The sequence below is a fragment of the Passer montanus genome, unplaced genomic scaffold (assembly GCF_014805655.1).
Source record: "Passer montanus isolate IOZ18808 unplaced genomic scaffold, ASM1480565v1 scaffold37, whole genome shotgun sequence".
Lineage (NCBI taxonomy): Eukaryota > Metazoa > Chordata > Aves > Passeriformes > Passeridae > Passer > Passer montanus.
Window position 1 is genome coordinate 579643 of NW_024368485.1, and position 23109 is coordinate 602751.

The 23109-nt window shown below is 37.4% G+C and overlaps 1 protein-coding gene across 10 annotated transcripts in view; it reads left to right on the forward strand.

The window, feature by feature from the left end:
* CDC42BPA (CDC42 binding protein kinase alpha) overlaps positions 1–23109 on the forward strand; it is a 182675-nt gene that overhangs the window by 66871 nt on the left and 92695 nt on the right. For all 10 annotated transcript variants that reach the window (XM_039717040.1, XM_039717031.1, XM_039717033.1 and 7 more), the window contains exons 5-6: positions 2249–2344; positions 6834–6982. In XM_039717040.1, the coding sequence (XP_039572974.1) occupies positions 2249–2344; positions 6834–6982 (245 nt within the window). The remainder of the gene's footprint in view (positions 1–2248; positions 2345–6833; positions 6983–23109) is intronic.

Sequence of the window (23109 nt, forward strand, 5' to 3'; positions counted from 1 at the left end):
CTGTGAGGACATGAGCACCCAACAGCAGAGCAGGTCAAATTCTTTGCTGCTTGAAGGCCATGATAACAGGAGAGATATGACCACAGTACTGAGTTGGCTTTGCTGTGGCAGAGTTGGAGCAGATGACCTCTGGAGGTCTCTGCCAACAGTTCAAGGAGACTGCCTAGGGAAGATGAAATGTAATGCTGGAATAATGGAAGGCACAAAAAAGGCTTCATTTTAAAAAAGCCTCATTGAGCCATGTTACAGTAATTAAAAGAAACACTGCTACTGTCTCTTGTTGTTGTTGGATTTTTTTTTTTACCACTTCTACTCTGGCTGTTGCTGTCTCAGCTGTGATCTACTGTGGTAGTAGCTTGCTTCAGCTCTAGGCATGCTGCCCAGAGGTGGGTGTCTGGAGTGCTCAAGGAATGCACAGTCTTTTGTCAAATCATGGCAAAAACAAGTGGAATTATATAAACTCTCTAGTAACTAATCCTATTAATTGTGTCATAACAAGTAGAGAAACTACCTGTTATTCATCCTTGTGAAAACAAGATTTCATAGTTATTTCTCTCTGAAATATGTCAAGAGTTTACAAACAAGGAAGGAAAAAAATCAAGCTGAAGCATCAAACAGCTTTTCTTCCTTCTGAAGATGATCCATGCTCATTCTCCTACCCCAAGTCTATTTTTCATTCAATAACCTTTGAAGGTATTTGTTTGAAGTATGTCTTGCTATTTTCTCAAATTTCACTGATTTATCTCCTGCATTGTGCAATGATTAAAGTATGTCACCTTAATTTTTCCTGGTATCCATAGTTCTTACTCACTGTATTCACCAAAATAAGGACTTGTGATGGTTTATTTGTTTGGAGGAAGGAGTTACTTGCTGCTCTGTTTTTGCTGCATGTATTCTTGTGCATATCTCAATCTCAAATGATATTATACTTTTCATTCTTCACTTTCCAAATCTCACAGCCAGCAAAAGCCATGCCAGAAGTCTGCTATTTTCCTATTGGGTTTGGAAATCAAACTGAAAAAATAAAAAGCTAAGGCTTGAATTTCCTTTAAACTTAGCTGTCTCGAAGATGGAAGAGACAGAGCAGGGTTCAAAATGATGAAACATCTTTGTGAAGAGCAGAGTGTGCTGGAATAAAATATGGTCTGTGTTTTTCTCAAACTCTCCATCTGCCTTCTAAATAGAGCCTGTACAATATTATTCTTTCCTTTACACTATTGTTTAGATCTCTTTTTTCTGAACAAACCTGTGCGTTGGCTTTGTTATTTGGTACTTTTTGTTTTCTTGTGATATTTACTTCAGAACTCAGTCCCTTCAAAATGTTTATGGGATTTCTTTGCTATAGTTTCTTTTTGACTTTTCATCTGTTTGGTGATTTTTGTCTGTTATTCTGCAATGTTGTTTCTGCTGAGGTATTTTTTTCACTACTCAGGGCAACTTGCAAGACTTTCATTGGATTAAATGCCTTGCTGCTTTGCACTTAGTCATTTTCTTCACGTTTTCTTCTCTTTTGTTTTGTACAAACCTGTGTTCCACAATTGAAACATTTGTTGGCAGTTCTTGTTCCTCCTCTGTTCCACTTGATATGAAGGCACCTCCTGCCTCCTGTTTTTCTTTCCAGTGTATTGAGGAGAAACCTCTTGGGATGTCTGATCAACAGCTTATACCTGGCAAGAGCAATATTTGCTTCTCCCTGCTTTTCTTGAGCAAGGGGTGTGGAGAAAGTGGTTAATGATTATCAACTGATGACTACATGGAGTTATTGGCAGCTACTTTCAAATGAAAAGAACTGTATGTGAGAACTGAAGTGTAAAACTAGGCTAACACCATGATGAGATGAAAAAACAACACAAGACTCCAGATTCCAGCTCTCTGACTTCTAGTGCAGTTGCAATTATCTAATGCCATTATTGATTGTTTTTCTTAATCATACATTGCTATTCTGTCATTATTGATACATCAAGATTTTGACATTTTGGATGATGGGAAGCAGCAGCTTATTTATCCCTTTGCCTCACTTAACAGTACAGAGAAGTACAACTGTTTAAATTTGAAGAAGGTGGTCTCTTCTCATGTCTATTTCTTTTTAGATTTTGTCATATTGGGATAGTGTAATAAATTACTTTTTAACTGAGAGGCAGTTTTGATTTTTTTCCCCCAAATATATATGTCAAAACACAGTCAACTTCCTAAATGTTTTTCTTTATATATTTTACCTAAAGGCTATAATTATTTTTCTCCCCTTCAGACAGCCTGTTTTCGAGAAGAGAGAGATGTGTTAGTGAATGGAGATAACCAGTGGATCACAACATTACATTATGCATTCCAGGATGAAAACTACTTAGTGAGTATTGCTTTAATATATATATATATATCTGCTTCGAAATGCAGAGTCTTGGTTGTGGTTTGAGACAGAAAAGTAGTTTATTTGTTAATTTTGCTCTCTGGACCATACAGACCATGTGAGGATCTGTGATTTTTCCATAAAATTCTGAAGGGTGGAGATTGGTCAGAAACTTTGAAAGTTTTGCTATAACTACCTCAGGAAGGCAGGTTTGTTTTCTAAACCACTTTGCGTTTGTTGATAAACCTTGATCTACCTGCATATTCTTTCTTATAAGTTGTCATTCCAGTTGAATTGGATTCGTAAAATTAAAAGTGCACTTACTAACATAGATTTTCTATTTTAATTTTTCATTATTAACCATGCTGATTACTGTTTTACAGAGAGAAATTGGGAGTAGACCTGTTTCGAAACAACTTAGTATTCTGAGGACTTAAACTCAGTAAGCTGTAACGAAACAATAAAGCAACAAGAATGCCACTAAATGCTCATAAATAAGAGTTGGAAGCTGTCTCTTTTATGTTATTTAAATTTTGATGATTTTGAATGCCTTGCAAAAAGAAACTAATATGTGGAAAAGTGGCCAATTTTCTATAAATTCTTTCCCACTTAAAAAATGTTTTGGTTGTGATACAGTTTTGGTAATATTTATACCTGAAAAAGTAAGCAACTTTGCATTGATGGCTTTAGATTATTTGGGTTGTATTGCCCTGTGCTTTGGATTCTCTATCATTAGCAATTCTAATATTTTTTTTTTAATCTACTGTACAGCCACAGTAGCTTTTTCCTCCCATTCTGTCCAATACAAAAAGTGCTATACAGGGAACTCTTGCAGAGTGATTTGTAGTGTTTTTTGCCATTATATTGCAATTTCATCTGTCAGTTCAGGTGCCTGGGGATCCATGGATTTTGGTAGATTTGTGTAGAAATGGTTAGGTCTAACTGTTGGCCTAAATACCTCCCAGCCAGTTTCCTGCTTTGTTAATGTGGACAGTAAAAATAATGTCATGTATTGTGTAATATTGATCTTATCATTAAGAGCATTTCAAGGAAAATATTATATATTCCAGAACAGCCTGCTAGAATTTGTCTTATTCTTGCCAGTTTCCTTGTTTTCACTAAGCACAGAGCAGGTTCTGTTCGTCACCTTTGATAGTCTGCTAACAGGAGCTAGTTCTGCACCTTGCTGGGCAAAAATATGAGAGATACTCAGAGTTTGTATCATCACTAGTTCTCCATATACTTTTTATTAAAATCACATGTAACACAAGTGGCTTTAAAAAAAAAAATCTGTGTAGATTGAGTAGTAGATGTGGTTGTGCAGTGACTGTTGCTTGCCTTGAGATGGACCTCAGCAAACTGGAGAGAGTGAAATCTCATGAATTTCAGCAAAGGGAAAGGCAATGCCCTGCATCTAGGGTGTATAATAAGAGAAACCCAGTACATGCTGGGGCCCAGGTGATTGGGAAGGAGCTTTGCTTGAGGTCCTGGTGGATAACAAGCTTAGCCATGAGGCAGCAATGCACTCTCCCAGTAAAATAGGCCAGGAGTGTTCTGGGCTCAAGGAAAAGTGTTGCCAGCAGGTCAGGGGGGGTCCTTCCTCTCTGCTCAGCCCTGCCCTGGCTGCACCTGAAGTGCTGTGTCCAGGTCTCTGTGTCCAGGTCTGAGCTCCCCAGGGCAAAAGAGAGATGGAACTACAGGAGCAAGTCTGTTGTGAGGCCAGAAGGATGATTGAGACACACTGGGGCATCCTTCCTGTGAGGACAGCTGGGGTTCCTCAGCCCAAATAAGTGGAGGATGGAGAAGGGGGTTTATCGCCAACGTGTGTAAACACCAGAAGGAGGGAGTTGAGACAAGGGAGCTGGATTCCTCCCAGTGATGCCTGGTGAGAGGACAGGAGCCAGTGAATACAACCTGAAATCTATGGAGTTTCATCAGAACACAAGAAAACCCTTCTTTATTGGGAGATACTCAAACCCCAGCTGGAGACAGTCATCATCAGCCTTTCCTAGCTGACCCTGCTTGAGCAGATGAGCTCTGGGGAGGTCCCTTCCATTCCAAATGAATCTGTGATTTGGGATTAAATGCCTGTGTTAAGCTTCTACTAGCTACCAGAATTTAGAGTTCTTAAATCTATGCTTTTTCTTTCTCTTGGAAAGATGGTGCTGTCATACACTCGTATTTTGAGAAGTATTTGGGACTTCGATAGATCCGGAAGATTGTGTACATTTAGAAAGTATTTTTATTATTATTTAAAAAGTATTTTTAAGGCTTTATAAAACCCTATTTTTTATATGAACATGGATATTTGACATAGGATATTTGACAGAATTTTTTCATGTAAAATTTTGGTTTTAGATTTAACTGTAATTCCTGCACATGTATTTAACTTCATTTGCACAGTTAAATACCCTGAGTTACAGTTTAAGTGTTGGCTTATTCAAGGTGTCAATGGTTTTTGTGTCATTAGGCTACTATGTTGCTCTTACAAACTTAGGAGGAGGTGCATAATCCTGTGTTTTGAGAGCCAAAATTCCATTATTCTGCTATATCCAGTAGCTGAGTTGCAGAGGTTTTCAAAGTGCTGAAGAATGAGTGCAGAGATCCCACATCAGTTAGGAGAATCTGAAGAGGTTTTTTTCAATATACATTCAAAGCAATAAGCTCAGCTCTTGGAGATGCCTGTGCAATGCATCACTTAGTAATCAGTGTCTGAAGTTCCAAAGGCTTAATGCATTTTCTAAAACTGCAAAACACAAGAGACTTACACAATCAGTCTTGTTCCTGAAGGAGTGTAGGAGCACCACTGAATAGAAGATACTTATCTTCCATAAGGATTGTGAGCATAATTTAAGAAGTTCATTATTCCTGTCACAAAGCAACAAATGAAAATTTGACTATCAACACATTTAAAATCTTGTGGAAATGGCTTTTGTGCTTTCCTATGCACTTGGAATCAATGATGATGCCCATGTTATTCTATATCAAGCTGTTAAAATCTTTGTTCATCACCTTTATTGTTATGGAAAATATGAGGGAAAAGAAACAGGTGTAAGATTTCAGCCTGCCCCTCATCTTCCCTAGAGTTGGCATAATTTTGCAGATTTTCTTCTTCATATTTTAGCGTCTTTTTCTAAAAATGGGAAAGGCAAACATGTTAGGGCAACTAATATAAATAGTCCCTTTAGGCTGTATTGTCAGAATTTTAAAGAAACAAATTGGGGTATACATTATTACATTTTCAATATTTTTTATTATTTATGGTCTTCTTAAGGATCACTGCTTCAAATGCAGATAGGCTGTGTTCCTGGAAACAGCTCTAAGCAAAAACTTCCAGAGAGTCTAGTGAAAATTTATTCCCGGGGTGTGATTTGATTCTTGGGGCTGTCCTGTGAAGGGCCAGGAGCTGGACTTTGGTGATCCTTATGGGTCCCTTCCAGCTCAGGATATTCTGTGATTCTAATTAACCTGTCCACAATGATGTTTTGAAATAATGTCTTAGCAGTGTGTGTTAAATTAGAATGTTAATAATTAGTTTTTTAGCTATAATTAGCTTTGATTTTTTTTTTCTTTCCTCCATTTGGCCTTTCAGGCACTGTTTCATAATTAAAAACAAACTAAACTAAGCTAAAATGTATAAATCCTGAATTTCACACTTAAGTTTCACTTTTTCCAGTAATTTTAATAATGTTGCTAAAAGAAGTGGCATTTTATTCTGTAAATACAGTAAAATGCAGAAAGGCTCCGATTTTTTAAAAGTTTTTGCATCCACTTTAATGGCTGGCAAGTTTTGTGTTTCATTAATATATAAGAAATCAATATTTTTCTCCATCCTTTCAATTAGAGAAGGTGACATGTTGTATTTTATGTTGCCAGGTCCTGTATCATGTGTAATATCAACAGTTTCTGGAATTATGCTGTGGGTCACTGGAAGTCTCTCAGACTTTGCTTTAATCTAAATAATCTTTAGATTAGAAATGCCTCTCTAAATAATCTAAAAACTTTGCTCTCCAAAGTAATTCATTTAATGGTAGAAAGAAAGGGAAGGGAAAGCCTTGAAAATTAAGGCAACGTAAATGAGATCACAAATTTACACTCTTGTTTCATTTTTATAGGTCTGTACTTTAAACCTTTACTCCTTTAGCTGTCTAATAAAGAGTATTGTTTTCATAAGGGAATCCAGAGGATCTAAACATTTCATGTTTGGTGATGGGACTGTGGATGAAGTTGATACTATTTTGTCATGAGGCTTACTATATTTGGAGAGGTATAAATATGAAAATTATTCAAGTAGGCTAAATGCTGAACTGCAGCTGAAGTTACTACGGATTTCAGAGCACCTAAGCATCTCTTTTAGTTTTTTCATGTCCATAATAATTTTTGCAGTGAATTAGTTTTTATGCTTCAATGAATATTTAGTCCTTTATTCACTCAATAAATTGTAATTTTTTCCCCCTCACTCCGTTCTCTTACTGTTCCCACTCCACAGTACCTGGTTATGGATTACTATGTTGGAGGAGACCTGCTTACATTGCTCAGCAAGTTTGAGGACAGACTCCCTGAAGATATGGCTCGTTTTTATTTGGCTGAAATGGTGATAGCCATCGATTCAGTTCATCAGTTGCATTATGTCCACAGGTAAGTAATTAAGAGCTCCAAATTCCTGTTGGAGTTATGGAGAGTTACTTGATGGAGTGAAACAAGTTCCTGTTAGGAGATTTTAAGTGGGTAACAAGTGCTTGCTGTGCTAGTGAGAACGACAGAACCAATCTCTCTGTATGTTGTGGTTATTGGAGCTGTTGGTAAACTTGTACATACGGTCAGAGACCTGAATGAACCTCCACATGCATCTCATGAACCTTGCACACTGGTGTGTTTGAGTTAATGATTCATAATTTATAAAGCAAAACTGGAAACCTGTTTGTGAAATGTGATCAACTTTGAATAGGTTTATTGAAAGGTCAAATTTTGTTTCTTCATTAATCTATTTGATTTATACTGAAGCTGAAAACACACCACTGTGTGCTTAGAATTTTTTTTTCCTTTTTGGACTGCAGGTTATTTAAAGCATTTTCTTTTGGACTTAAGGGTATTGTCTTTAAAATAAAGTGAGGACAGCTAAATGAATAGAAGTCCTTCAATTGTGGTGCTTACCTTTACCTTGGTGTGTATATATATATATACTTTGTTGACAGGAAAATATTAAGTCATTTGTTTTGAGCTTTTCTGGAGACCATGATTGATTTTTCCACAAAACTAGCATAATCTTTTCTGTGATCATTCTCTGCTGAACTCAATGGTAATTCTTGTGTGAAGAGGTAAAGGTTATCTTACAAGAGGCAGAATCTTCAAATGCACTCAACAGATGTACTTGACTCTGACAGAAGTCAGGAGGAAGACTCCCAGTTCTTTAAGCTGAATCATTAAGTTGGCAGAATGAGCTCGTTTGATACATCCATTTAATTAGAGTCTGTGCTAACCATGCCTTCTTTTACTGTTCCCACTTGGCTGCTTCACTGCAAAAAAGGTGGGAAGAGGGAAAGTAGGGGTGGTTTTAGGGTGGTTTTTTTTCCAAATGGTGTGTTGTGGTTGGTTTTGGTGTGTTACTGGGCTGTGTTTTATTTCCTTTGGTATTCTGGCTTCTCATGAGAGAGCTGTAGGTGAGGTGGTGCTAAACTGCCTATCACTTTTCTGGAATAGTTTGAAGTCTGCTAGTTTTGCTGAAGAGCTGTGTCTACCTGCTAAAGACAGCTTTGTGTGATAATGTCTCATGGAGTACTTCCCTTGAGTACTGAGGATTTGAACTGTGTGATTTCTGCCTTGGTTTTGTTTTTTGCTTAGGACCTGATGCAAAACGGTTTTGCATTGTGTTTAATTTCTAATTCTTAAAATGTGTTTGTGGGTAAATTGGTGAGACACTATTTACTCTTGTCAAGTCTTTTACCCAGTAAATCTGCATATGGAGTAGTAACTCTTAGCAGAAGAACAGATTCTTCCTACCTTTTCCTCCAAACTGATCAAAATCTTTGTAATTGAGTACTGTTAGTTTGTAATGTGCAACAGATGATGTTTCCATCCTCAAACAGTAGAGGAAATGTTGAAATAGGTGCTGGTGTAAAATTTGGGATGAAAATAGCAGCATTGCAGTTGAAAACAACGTGATAATTATTATGCTTGCATATTTATTCATATGAATTTTTAACAAAAAGAAAAAGGGTCCCTATGCATTCTCAGTCCTTTGTTGTTTGATTTGTGGCTTTGCCAGTGAGCTTCACATTCATAAAGTTCTAAATGCCTCTTTGGCATTTTATCATTAGTATTGCTGTAATACAATGCCTGTTTATAAAGGCATGTTTGGCAAGATTAAAAATGTAAAGAGCACTTGAGTATATGTTAAATGATCAGCCTTTGAAATGAGACCTGTTTCACTGTTAGTTTTATTAAGATGTTTTCAACTGGTAAAGCAAAAGAAAGGAAAAGAAAACACATCATCTGAATGCCGCTAATGCTCTTTTCCTGAAGGCTTAACCATGGTGGCCACATCCTTTTTTAGGAGTGCCTTGCACACAGCAAAGGATGTAGGAGAAGGAGGAGGAAATAGTGCTAAAAGCTGGATTAATGTAGCAGCTGCAGTAGTGGTTTTTCAGCTGAATAGCCAGTGTGCATCAGGATTTGATCTGGGTTGTTGCTACTGAACTAGAAACCGTGCTTTAGGCGTGTTTTGGTCAAGGTTCTGTTCACACAGTAAGATAGCAGATTGCTTTGTTTTGTTTCCTTTTAGTGCCCCAGTTCTTTCAGGATAGATTTTCACATTAACCATTCATAGTGGTATACTTCAATGATAATTTTCTGCTATTCTGTGGATGTTTTTGTACTTTTTAAAAATGAAATTTCTGTTCTTCTTCTAAGTATGTCACTTCTCTTGTGCTTTTCTAGCATCCATCTCTTTTAGTTGTCAATTAATTTTGTTTGGGAGCGATGCTGATTGCAGTGGCCGTTTGTGTGCTAAAAATTCTGATGTCTGAAAGTGCAAGGCACTTTCCTTTCTTAAAGTACATTGGCCAAGATTCTAAAATGTCAAGTATAAACAACGTCAGGATTACTTAAATTACCATATTTCAGGTTTTCAGTTCCAAATTTGAATGCTGTTTCTGCACTAGCATTGTGGGAGTGCAGGACGAATTTATAGTGGGAAGGAGATCAAAATCTAGGTATTAATAAAATTGTGCCAATAAATTGCATGGTGTTTTTGAAGCTATCTCCTGATATCTAATGAAATTAAGAAGAAGAAAAGTTGCTAGCTAAAAATAACATCAATACTACCATTTTTAGGATATTAATGTTTTCTCAGGTTGTATCCTCTTTTTAGTTTCAACGAATATGTGATCCAGTATTTTTGAGGTAACATCAATCAGAACAGAAATCTTGGATAATTTTTCATTTCTGACTAACTAATTTCTGTGAACAAATCTTGTGGTATTTTTCCTGGTAGCTAAATGATGGCTCAGAATGTAAACAGAAGTGGACTTTTATTTAGTATCTTAGCTTTTGCCATTGATATGAATTCACTAGCACTGGCACTAGCAAGTAATGTTGACACCTTCAAGGCTAGCTTTAGAAAGGAAAATTCATCTAAGTTAAATATATGTGCAGCTTTCACAATGAGAAAGAAAATGCGTATTTGTATCTCTCACAAATGTGCAACTTCATTGGGAAGCTTATAGGTAACCCTGATATCTTCAGCTACAATGTGAACCAGTGATGCTTGCTTTAGGCCAAGGTTAAATATTGTCTTGTGTCAATTTTCTGAAATTTGTCTTTTATTTTTATATATTTTTAACACCTTTCTTTCGTTTATATATTTGTATCTCTCACAAATGCGCAACTTCATTGGGAAGCTTATAGCTAACCCTGATATCTTCACCTACAATTTGAACCAGTGAAGTGATGCTTGCTTTAGGCCAAGGTTAAATATTGTCTTGTGTCAATTTTCTGAAATTTGTCTTTTATTTTTATATATTTTTAACACCTTTCTTTCGTTTATCTTTCGCCCCTCTCCCCAAAAAAAGTCTCTACATTCTTTAATGTTAATTTTAGTTTCAAGGTTGTGTTGTTACTTAATTCTTCATGGCATATGTTGAAAGCTTATATTTGCATGCATTATCAAATATCCAGGTGTGGACTGCAGTAAATTGAGTACTTAAGCTAGTACAGCTTAAACTAGGTAGCTGCACCTTCTTTATGCATGTTGTGCTACCTCAAACACATAAAAAATTGTTTTGCTTACAACACCTTTGTGATTTTATTGGTGTACCAGGTTTTTTCTCATTTTTATGTAAAAGTAGAAATTCTTGGTTTTGTCTAAATTCTTTCGAGTATAAAAAGACTGGAGAAGGCCTGGCTGCCACGGGAGGAAATTGTTGCTGAGAATTGCAGAAGATGCCCTCTGGACAGGAGCTCATCCTGGGCACACTCAGTGTGCCACTGGTGGCTTTGCACACCCCTGCACTGTCTGTGCCACTGCCTTTTGTGCTGTCTTCAGAGGCAGCCTCTTAATAAGGGTGCATCTAAGTCTATCTGTGTCCTAAATTTAATTTGGGACATTGCAGCTTCTTTAATATTACAGAATTGTAAGTGTTTATGTGCTTAAATAATTTTCGTCTTGACTTTTTCTTCCAACTATTTATTCTGTGCAGGGCTGCACAGTGATTCAGGGCAGAGACTATTTGAAGCTAGGGAGTGTTCAACATTTAGGCTCATAATCCTCCAGACCACTGCGAAAATATTCATTTTAAATAGTTTTCATATATTGGCACACACCCACATTAAACAGTAGTCTTTTTCTATTACATGGTAAAACAATCCTCAGTTACCTTCTTACTAAGAAAATATTTTGGGAAGATTATGAAACACCTGTGTTAATTGTTATTTTTGTTGGTTAAGTTTATGGGAGGATAGTTAAGACTACAGGGCAAACTCTTTAAGTTACATACATGTCAGGTGTTGCCTTTTGCATGTGAAAAGATAGGCATGCAAAGCACAAACACACCCACTTCCAGAAAGTATGTGTAATTACAGTTAGCTCCATCAGGGTGTTTCTGCATTTCTGGTTGCTGCTGTCTTTTAGTTGGAAGGATTTTAGCATTCTGAGCTACCAGATACCTTTTCTTATTCTTCTCTTTCGATTTTCTCTATCAGCTTCTAAAATTTCAGCTGAGCTTCACTGGAACATTTGAGTTCTTAAAATGTAGAGCAGCAGAATTCTCTGAGGAAGTGACATCCTTTCTGAGAAATATTGAACGTAAGGGAATAAATCCATTAGAGGCATAAAAGAACTGTCTATTCCCTATCAAGCCAGACTCTGTGCTTTCAGCAAGAAGGTACTACTTGTCCTCAGTAGAAATCATCTTAGGGACATCCCTGAAATACTTACTGTCAGCAGGCAGCTGAAATCTGGTATCCTTTGTAGGATACATTTCACTTTCAACTATAAGTTTCAGTGCCAGCATATCCATTTTTGACTTGCTGAATAAGTGGTTTTCTGTCTTCTGGGTGTATCCCATCTTTACTGATCATTAATTTGCTTAAGTGGAAAATGTAGGGGTGGAAGGCCCATCTTGGGAGTCAGCTGCATTGCGCGGTGTGTCTGAGTTGAGTTGGCACAAGGATGAGCCAAGCACCCTGGCCTTTGGTAAAGTGAGCCCTCATTGTGGGTTTGAAAGAAAGCAACGTCGTATTTTAAGTGTTTACCAAACTTTGCAACAGACATAATGTGGAATACACACATGAAGATGTCCTTACAAAGTGCTGAGAGTGAAGGAAACAGGGCTAGAAAAATAAGGAAAAAATAACATCGGATTATTTTGATAGTTACTGAAAATGCATTGCTTTGACATGTGGCATGGTTTAGTTTTACATGGAAAACTGCAGGACAGAAAGTTATTTTAGTGAGTGTTTGGTAAGCCAGCGCTTCCTTACAAGGTATTTTGTGACAAAGTTAGGAGAGCTCTGTGAGCTGCTTCCGCTCCATTTTTCCACTGAGGAGGGGCTGGATACGGAGGTTGTCTGAGCCTTCATTCTGCCCTGTGACCTCGGATGGTCCAAATGCTGGCAGCTGCTCTAAAGTGTGCCCTCGGGGTGGCACCTGACCTGCACTGAGGGCTGGGTGAGGTTAATGCTGTGTGACTACAATTCATTGGTAGGATTTCCAAAGGAGCCTGCCGTGACCTAGAAGCATTCTGAAATAAAAGGCCCACAGATAGTGGATCACGCTGGCTGTACATCACGGAGAAGGCAAATGGCTTCTTGGTGTGTCTCATGGGAGTGTTAATTTGAGTGAAAGCTGTGTAGTGGGTATAGACCTGTATGTATATTCTGTGCCTATTCGAGCAGAAGGAGTTAAAAACCCTAAATCCAGCCCCTTAAGTGACAGTAGCCTTGAGTGGTCCTTTCAGCAGAGGTGCCTTTACAAATGTGTCTTTGGACCTTTTTTCTCCCATTGTTCCTCTCTCCCCAAGCTCCAGGCATTCCTTCTTCTCTGCTGAAACAAAGGCTTGTGGCACTGTGCAGGGTACTAAACAGGGACACCAGGCCAAGTGAGAAGTAACTTTACATTTTAACTAACCTGGGTCAATTCTTCAATCTTACAGAGAATAGCAGGAAGTTGCTTTAAGCCGTCTTTCCAATAAAAACATTGTTCATTACATTGTGCCTGCTTCACACCCCTTGAGTGGTACTTGGGATACCTGGAGATGTGATTTTAAAGAGGGGGCACAAGAAACAGTTGTAGTATCATAAATGCATTATATTCTCAGCTTACAGTGAAACCTTCCCGTTTAATGGTTGCTTATTGTCAGCTGAGGAAGGCTGGCAACACAAGGACTGCACCCCTCCTTTCCTTCTGAGTCCCCACCTGTCCTTTATCTGGTCGAAGTTCTCCTTTACTGGAAAGGAGACTCAGGAAAAGGAGGAGTGCATAGATGAAGAGTTTCTACTTATTCGTGTAAATTTGTGCACCTTCTGGGTGTGATTGCTTGAAAGGCAGGTGGATGTGAGCACTCTGCCAGATGGGGTGTAATCCCCCTTAGGTAGGAAATGGTTGTGGTTGTCATAAAGCAGAAGTGTTTAGACCCTCCTAAAAGCAAAAATGAAAGAGAGAGACAAGAAAAAGAGTTTGATTGGAAAGGGTCTTTTTTAAATCTTAAGGGGAAAATTATTAATGCCTGAGGTTTTCTGTAGAAAAACCTGTGGTCTTCCCTTCCAAGCAATAATGTTTAAAGCAACACTCAGAGGATGCTAAATGTGATGGAACTTTCCAAGAGCTCCTGCTGCCTCTGGCATAAAGATTGATTTGACTTCTTTGGTGTTCACAGAAGTAATGTCCACATTAGATCAGTTATAGCTCTGATATGAGCTCTGTCTCAATGTGTAATGAAGTCAGATGTGTCCACAGAATTTAATAACTTCTTTTGAGGACAAAAGCTTCCCATTTGAAAGCTGTTTTTATGTAAGTTAAGCTTTAACTTTGCACTCATTCTCTTCTGATCATTTCAGACCTGGAAATACTTTTTCCTACTACTTTCTGTGATATCCAAAATGAGCATCAGGAAAGTAGGACAAAAACATTTTCCTTATTTCTGATTTTTTTGTCTCAATGACTTGGTTCTGAGGGTGTAATTAGCTGGATTTTTGGTGACCAAGATAGAGGTGGTAATTAACTTCCAGTGATTTTGTTGTTGTTTATTATGTTCAGAATGATGCAGGCAGAAATGAAGTTGTGGTGTGATAGTCTACATGATTCTCAATTTTTTTGTTGTATGGAAATAAAACTATCTGTCTCATTTTTTGTCTTCTGCAGACCTTCCATTTCATTATCTCTTTGTGAACACAGTATTTATTTCATAACTGCCTCATTTCATTCTGTGTCCAATTTTTATTCATTAATACCTTGTGTTCCTCAAGTTCCTTCTTGAAATGCCTTTTGCTTCCTTTTTAGTATTTGAAATACAATTGAGTTTATATTATTTGATTACATAAGATCAGAAGCTGCACTGAACAAATTCATTATCATTAGCTGACTTTGAATGTCACGTAGATTTGTCATTGCATAAATAAGCAATAATAACTTGGCTTTAGAATCAGATATTCCTGCAGCGTTCATATAAAACTATAACACTGAGATGCTTCAATGTATTATAAGAAGTGTTGTAAAACCTGGTTTCTTTCTAGAGCATCTTCCCAGTGATTATTTGGTAAATTTGGAGTGAAAATATTTTAAGTAGGTGAACTTTCAGATCTGACAAGTAGAAATTTGATGTTTGAATTTCTCAGTTGAATGGCTGTTGCCTCAGCCACTAAATGTAGTACTTCCGTTTTTTCACAGTAAATTAAGATAACCTTGCAAGATATCTTATTATAATAAGATCTCAGGGCAATAATCTGATTCCTGGCAGGACAATTAAGGAAATATTAGTCCCAATAACCTTGTCTGCATTGAAGCTGTTCTTCAGTAAGCGTTTCCTTCTTGCATTTCCAGAAGAGCTGTTGTTGCATTGACAGAGAAGCCTAGCTTGTGTTCCTTTTTAACAACAACAAAATACTGCTGGCTTTTAACTTCTTAAATGAGAAGAAAATAGGTCACTTAACATCCTGCAAATTAGAATACTGCTTACCAAGCAGATGCTTGCATGAGGTCAGGCTTGGTTCAGTTGTGGAAGGTTCCATGGTTGGGGTCAGGGCAGCAAGACCTTGTGGAGCTTTATCTGAAAAGTTGCATTAAAATCTTTATTGACTCAGGTGCTGTGATGTTTGTGCTGTTGAGTTTTTCTTTATTAGCTATTGGGGGCAGCCTTTAGCATTTCCTCCTGCAGCAGGAAGCAGTGATATTGCTGCCACTGTAACTCAGGAATTCTTAATCAGATACAGTGTGTGAAGTCCTGGAAAAGGGCATTAGAAAGGTACCAAGAGAAAATAGTGGCTTAGAGGAGAAAGGAAGAAAAAGAAGGAGGGGCTAAAATCAGATCTGATACGATAGTAGCAAAGTTATCTCTTCTTCATATAGGAAATTGAACTAGCACAGAGAGGAATTTACTTTTATGTAAGTGCAGCTTCTTTAGAGTTCTGCTTAAGTTTAAGAGCTGAAAATTCAGGTCTTAAGTTCTTTTCAAACATACTTTTTAAAAGATATATTTGCTTTTTTTATTAAGCAAGCATTGTGCCTTGTGCTTTATGTCAGAAGGAAATGATTTTTTACATATGCTGTTTGAATACAAAGACTTTTCCAATAACACTTTGTTCGTAATAAGTGTAATTCTAGTGTGTTTGAGCAAACACTACACAGTCATTATTTTCCTAATTATTTTTAATTTTCTGAAATGTTTTCCTGCCAAGCTACAGCAAGTACTGGATATACTGGCATACATTTAGACCAAATGCATTTCTTCCTTTGTAGCCTCTGGCTACAGTTCCTTCCTTACTCCGTTCCTGTCAGGAGTTTTATGCCAATGCCACAGAGCTTATTGTATTTGGATCATGCCTGTCAATATGGTTTGTTTGTTTTCTAGCAACAACAAAAGCAAAAAACACATACTGAACTACTTACATGTGTGTTACTGTATAACATGGTAGAGAAACTGCAGGCATATGCTTCAAGCCTGGTCTGGCTTATTCCCTCATGTTTTCCTTGCCTTTTGGTTGGAAAAAAGATTATATTACAGGTTGAACCTGCCCAAACACATGAATGCCTTATAGGATGAGAGATTTTAGGATATATTTCTGTTCTTTTCATTGATTTCTGTTTTGTAAGAATTAATGTATTATTTTCATATTATTTCCCTCAAATTAGAATCTTTTTGTTGTGATTTAAACATGATAGGGCCTTATCTATTAATTGAGCTATTGCTTTTTGGAAGATTCGCTTTAAAAAAAACGAAAATATTCCAGTGTTAAAGAATGAAAGTACAGTTTTGATTTCTAGAGGAGTGATCTTCTGAAAAAAGCATATGCTCACAATCCTCCTCAGATGCTAGAGATATCATAAACTGATTTAAAGCTAATTTTGCATATAAATATTTTGTTATGCTATATTTATACAAGCATGTTTCATTTTTTAATATGCTTCCTTGTCTATATGCTGCAGTATCTTTAATTAACCAAAGACAAATTGTTACCAGCACTGCTTCCACACTGATTAATCTGGTGCACCAAAATCTTTGTACAGCTGCATTTGCAGGGCTGGCTCAGTGACTGAAAAGAGGTGACTTGACAGAGGGCCACATGGACACAGTGATAAGCAGAAGCCATGAGAGCTTTACCAAGCTTTGCAAAACCAAGCAAGAGCTGAAAGTTGTCTCACAGTAATTCTTGAAAATCAGGTAGTGAATAGGGTCAACTGGACATCCCATTTAGGTATATTGGGGTTTTAGACACTCTGGGAATTAGAAGATAGATTATCATGTCCTCATTTAATGTGTGAAGAAAGTGGAGCACAGGCAGAGTGAAAAATAAACAGTGTGTAATTTTGTGTCGTGGGCATATTTTCATGGCAGAGCAGTAGAGCTGTGGAGTTTGAGTTCAGGTTAATTTTGACTCTGATATTGTGGGGTAACAGCCAAGCTACAGCTGAGAGTAAATGGAACTCTAAGATTATGAATACTTACAAAAAGGCAAGTAGGTTTGGGAAGTACAATAAATATGGTAAAATAAGAAATCCACATGTGCTGTATTTCAAAGACTGGTTTTGATCAGGAGACAGTGTTGCAAAATAGAGAGAATAACTGGAGAATATAATGTTTCTTTATGTGTGCATCTTACTTTTTTTAAAGAGTTTGGTAGCTGACTACTTGGTTTTGGTTTGTTTCATACCATCGGAGCAAGAGTTAAATTTTGGCATATTGGGTAGCCTGATTGGGGTTTCTTTATATGTAAGTCAAAATTTTAGGGATTTCTTTTACAGATAAGAACTTTTGAAATAGTATTTCATGATAACGTTGATGGTTATTCCTCAAGTTGTTGTTTAATCTTTGAGTTGTCAGACAACTTGATAAAATTTTAATGTCAAGGATTGTAAATATTATATGAGATGACATTTTGGAAGGAACTTGTGTTCTATCTGCAGTATTTCTCACTCTGCTAGAATGTTGCAAAACCAAGAGCCATGGTTCCATCACACTGTAAAGGTACAGATGTAAAATAATGATTTGGTGTACACAGTTCCCTCTCTATCACTTACAATTGATAAGCTCTTGGTGTGTAAGAGAAGTTTCTGCTGTTACATTCACAAGGAATGCATTTGCATTTTACACTGTTAAGTGTAATCTGACTTCTGTTATTGTAGTCTTCAGTTTAGTAATTTCTGTATGTGTGATATTTCAGTCTTCCCTGCTGTTACTGCTGCTCTTTAGCTTTGTGGTATCTACACATTTTATGAGCGTGCATTTATTTTGATGCTAGGTTTTAAAGCTAAAATGTTAAATCGGTTTCAAAACTGATCCCAGAGGATCAGCAGTAATAATCTCCCTCTGATTTTATTACCTCTTTCAGCACTATGCAGTCATCTCTCCTTTGGCCAATTTATTATCAATACCTTTCCTAGTACTGTCATTTGTTCTTTCAGTGACACTTTCTCTTGTGAGAAAAATTAAAAATATTTTAATATGAAATTGTGCCTCAGTCTATAATACTGTGACAAAAATTACCTGATTCTGGTGAATTGTGCACACAAAGAAATTCAGATTTTGCTCCCAGTGTTTGCATGGCATAATGTGGTGTTCCTTGTAATCATTCCAAGTATTACACATTATGTATAAGGAAGTGAAAGTTGTTTAGTGTCAGTATATTCCACATGTTTTCTGCCTGATTAATTGCAACAGCTCCAAATAACATTCTCTTCCTACTTATCTGGTGTTTCTTTTAAGAATGTAAAATCCAAAAAATGGTAGAAAATTTAAGTAAGGAAGTTGTAATTTACAGTGATAGCACTTGTCAATGGACTCAAAAAGAAGTTACTGTCAAGTCACAACTCCTAAAACTGAGTCAGCCTTTGCTTACCTTGTTTCTTTAAAACCATAGTTTCTGGAAAATATTTGTCTGAGAGTCTGTAGTACTGGTGTCATGGTTGCTTTTGACAGTCAAATGCTTAGGAGAGTTGTGAATGCTGAAATATAAAACATCATGATTGCCAGTTGAATATTCTAAGAGGGATTAATTTGTCTCTTTCCAAAGAAATAATAATCTGAGTTCTGAGGATGTCATGGAAAGTAATGCAGTGTTTTTGTGTTGTGGTATCAGATTCGAAACCAGACCTTTGCATGCCTTCTCACAGATTAATTTGAATTTAAAAACTGGTTTATAATAAATGATGATGTTTGACCTTAACAGTCTGTGATAAATTAGAAAGAGTCTATAATTGAGAATTATGGTAGCTTCATTAGAAGCACAAGCACAGAAGCTGCTCTGTGCAGCTTCCCTGGCAAGATAATCCTGTTATTCCATTCTGCTTGTTCCATCATTTTCCTGCCTTTTCTGTGAATATACCAAAATAAAAAATTTCTGTTCCATAATTTTTTAAATTGTTTAGTAACTTCTGTACTCCGTGAGTAACTACACTACGAGAATACAAAACAGATTGCTGATTTCCCTACTTACTTTATGAACATGTTGCCAGAACCTTTCTGTGTTTGTGCCTGCCAAAACTCTGCCTGTCTCAATGTTTTTGTCTTCCTTCCACCCAGTGTGCACTAGCTCAAATGTGTGTATCTTAAAATGTCCTGACAAAACTAACACGTAACCTTTAACACACTGGAGCTTTCTTGAGGATATCATGTAGGAAAAAAAAATCTAGGTTTTTACTTTAGCATCAAGTGCGTCTTCACGTTGCAGTTGCTGATTTATGTGGGTTAGGAAATGTTGTGCAATGTTTTGGCTGTGCTTGTGTGATAACACAGATCAATAAGCATTTCAGAAACTTGTTTTGTCTTTATTATTGCCTCTCAGTTCCCTGGTACCAGATCAGTGCAGAGTAACATGTGTATGGAATATTATTGGCAGCATTAAAAGGATCTTCTAATCCTGCTGTTCTAGAGTGATGAAATAATAGAATTGTTCTCAGAATATCAGGAAATTCCTGTTCCCACATGAAAACAGAGCATCTTGAACTGGACTGAGGCAGTTTCTGGTATCCTGTTGAAATTTTGACACAATCCTGATGTAATTCTTGAGTTCTGTTATGATTGAAATTCTTTGTAACTCATCTGCTGGAAGACATTGCAGCAGTTACTGAAAAGCAAATGTACATTTAAGGTAAAAATGCAGCTCATCTGTGAAATGGTTGTGTGGGATTCATACTACAGGCTTTGACTTAATTTGTGTTTTATGGTAATGAGGATTCTTGCCTGAAAGTAGCTGATGGTGAGATACTAGTTTGTACAACATTGAAATAGCACCAGTAATAATCTTACTGAAATTGGTAATTACATCAGCATAATATATTAAGTAGAAGAACTCTGAATGCCTTATCTTCTTTGTGTTACTTTTTTGGTACGTTTCTAGTCTAATAGATCTTTTTGAACCACAATTTTATTTCAGTCAACATTTATAGCATTCAAATCTCAGGTCTGGGCAGGCAGTACTTAACCACTGTTACATAATTTTATATGCTTGGTTCCAGATCCATGAGGAGAAAGAAGATAATTTGCATAGACATTTTAAGCAGTGTCATGTTTATTAGAAGAACCAGCCTTGAGTTGGCTATCACATTTGCAGGGTGTTGGGCTGTCTTCACTGTGCTTTTGCCAAGGAGGGTTGGAGCAGATGATCTTTGTAGTCCTTTCCAACCTGGTATTCTATGGTCTGTTTAGAACAGGTCATCTCAAATTGAGCCCTGAGAATTTGATATTTAAGTAGGGGCCATTGCTTTCTGATGTTTAAGCACAGAATAGGAACCTGTATTTGAATATGTGAAAAAGAATAGTGTTAGGCACATGGGTAACTTTGCTTACTTAGGAAGCATTGTTTTCTCATAATGCTGTGGTAATGGTGTTGATAATGTCAAGAATGGTGGAAAAATGTCTCAATTTTTAAAAATAAACATTCTGCTGAAAGCCATTTGGCTGGTGGTGAGTTCAGAAAAGGGTTGCCTGGTTGGAGATGAGGCACAGGGACCAAGATCTTTGATTTCACGCTTCTGAATAAATTTCAAACAAGTAAAACTAGAGAGTTTTTTATTGAGATTCTTCCTGATGCAGATCAACTGTAACACATGTCCAAAGGAAGATTTTCATTAACTCTGTCTATGTATCATATTAATAAATTATTTATAGATGCAACAGGTCTACTTGCATGTCTAAATTTAAGTCAGAAATTGCTGTTCCTTGCTTTAAAATTTTTGTTTTCCATTTGGTTTCCAGAAAGAAAAACAGTGCTTGAATCTCAGCTAGACAAGAATGATTAATTCATTATTCATTAAGTCACATATCCCTTAATTCTCTAAGAAGTAATGGCAAAACTAGCTAAAACTGCTCATTATGCAGGTTCTGAAATGCACTTTCTGTAACATTACATACAGCCAGAGACTGTCAGACTCCTTGTTAACCATTAGGTGCACCAGGGCCAACTAATTCCACTTAAACAGGCAAGCAACAATGAGATTAACTGTGTGTTAAGTGACTCAAAATAGCAGCTTTGATCCTCCAAGTGACCAGCAGTTTAAATGGTGAGGAGGCCAGACAGAAAATGAGCATGGGAGTGAGGGGAACAAAGAAGAGGAAGACAGGAGTGACTTCTGAGAGCTTGAGGGATCCTGTGTGTATTGTACTTTTGAATATTCCTAAATAATTTTTTGTTCTAGGATAATATTCTCTGACTTTCTTTTAAAATTGTGAATTCAGCCACAGCTTTCACTCAGTAGCTGCAGTTCTCCATTTGAATCTCTAAAATACAACACGTGTAATTGAAGCACCTCAGTCATAGCCTTAAACTCTAATAAAAAAAATCAGCAGTGCTGTGACATGTGTAGTTTCCTGCTGTATGTTCTCTCATTATAACTTCTTGAGATGAATCTGCTGTTGCATTCAGTGATATGACTAAAATGAAAAATCTGGAATTACTTTCCATAGTTGTTTCTGAGATGTAGGCTTGTGGTTCACCTGGGTGCTTCAGCAAACTTCACTCTTGCCTGAGCACCAGCTGACTCTTACCACCCTCCCCTTCTGCTGTCTGCACAAGGTGCTGCTTTTCAGCATCTTCAAGGCTCAAAACTTCTCTCTCTGATAAACTCCTTTCTGCAGTTAATGGCTTTTGTATGAACATCAAATGTAAAAAAGCACAACAGAAAAAAAAATTGGCTGTTATTAAGTAATCAACAGTCAGGCTGGGAATTTGAAGCACATCTTCACATCCTGCTGTTCACTGTTTTTTCTCCTTTCTATTTTACTTCTGTTCTTGTTTATACTCTACAGCAAAGGGTCAAGGAGCTGGTCTTTGTGAGGAGAAAAAATTCCCACACTGTGTAACATCTTGCTTGGCATCCCATGGTCAGATGAAGGATCAGAGCTTCAGTCTCTTACAGAATTCTCACTCAAGTTCTCTCAGTCTGAAAAACAGACAGGGTAAAAGAACTTCTGACAAAATGAAAATCCAAACCCTCATTATATAGGCCAGAAATCTGTTATTTTCAATGTAATTTTAGTGTCAAAAAGGAAAACATCCTTTCCTGTCCCAAAACAGAAAAATAAAAGAAAAAAAACCTCTTTTAAGAAGTATGGGGCACAGGAGTCTTCTGGAGAGTCTCCTAATTCACCTTGTGGTCCCCATGGACATGGTCAGAAACAAACCTCTACAACTGCACATGGAATTAGCTTAACACAAACAAAAAGCTAATGCCAAATAATAGTGTACAATGTATCTTCCTTTAGCAGTCAGGATAGGGTTTGTGACAGAAGTGACTCTTTGCCCTGCCCCTCCGTATTGAGGTTTTGGGAAGGCTGGTTGTGTTTGGATGTGCCCAGCGTGGCCACTGCTGTGCAGTGCTTTGGGGTTGCCTTCCCACCACAACTCTGAACTGGGCAACAGGCACAATGTTTACTTCTCACTCTTTAAAAAAAGTATTTTGGAGTCCTGAGTGATTCAGCAAATTTAAAAAATCACATCATGACAGAGGCGAGAGGATTTTTGTTTCTTCATTTTTGCTTTCCTTGTGAATTCAAAGCCATTTACATCCCTCTTCAGCTCCTTCCACTGCTGGGTTCTTCCCCCCTGTGGGCTGTCTGTCCACCCTCTGGAGGACTTGGTTGAGGATTTCATGAGAGGGTCATGATGTGATTTCTCACCTGACTGTGGAATAGCGCACAGGAAATGGTGCAGTCCTTGTTTGGACGTGCCCAGCGTGGCCACTGCTGTGCAGTGCTTTGGGGTTGCCTTCCCACCACAACTCTGAACTGGGCAACAGGCACAATGTTTACTTTTCACTCTTTAAAAAACATATTTTGGAGTCCTGAGCGATTCAGCAAATTTTAAAAAATCACATTGTGATAGAGGTGAGAGGATTTTTATGTTCCTTCATCTCTGCTTTCCTCGTGGATTCAGAGCTATTTACATCCCTCTTCAGCTCCTTCCACTGCTGGGTTCTTCCTGTGGGCTGTCTGTCCACCCTCTGGAGGACTTGGTTGAGGATTTCATGAGAGGGTCATGATGTGATTTCTCACCTGACTGTGGAATAGCACACAGGAAATGGTGCAGTCCTGTTACTTGTTTCTTGTCAGCATACAGCC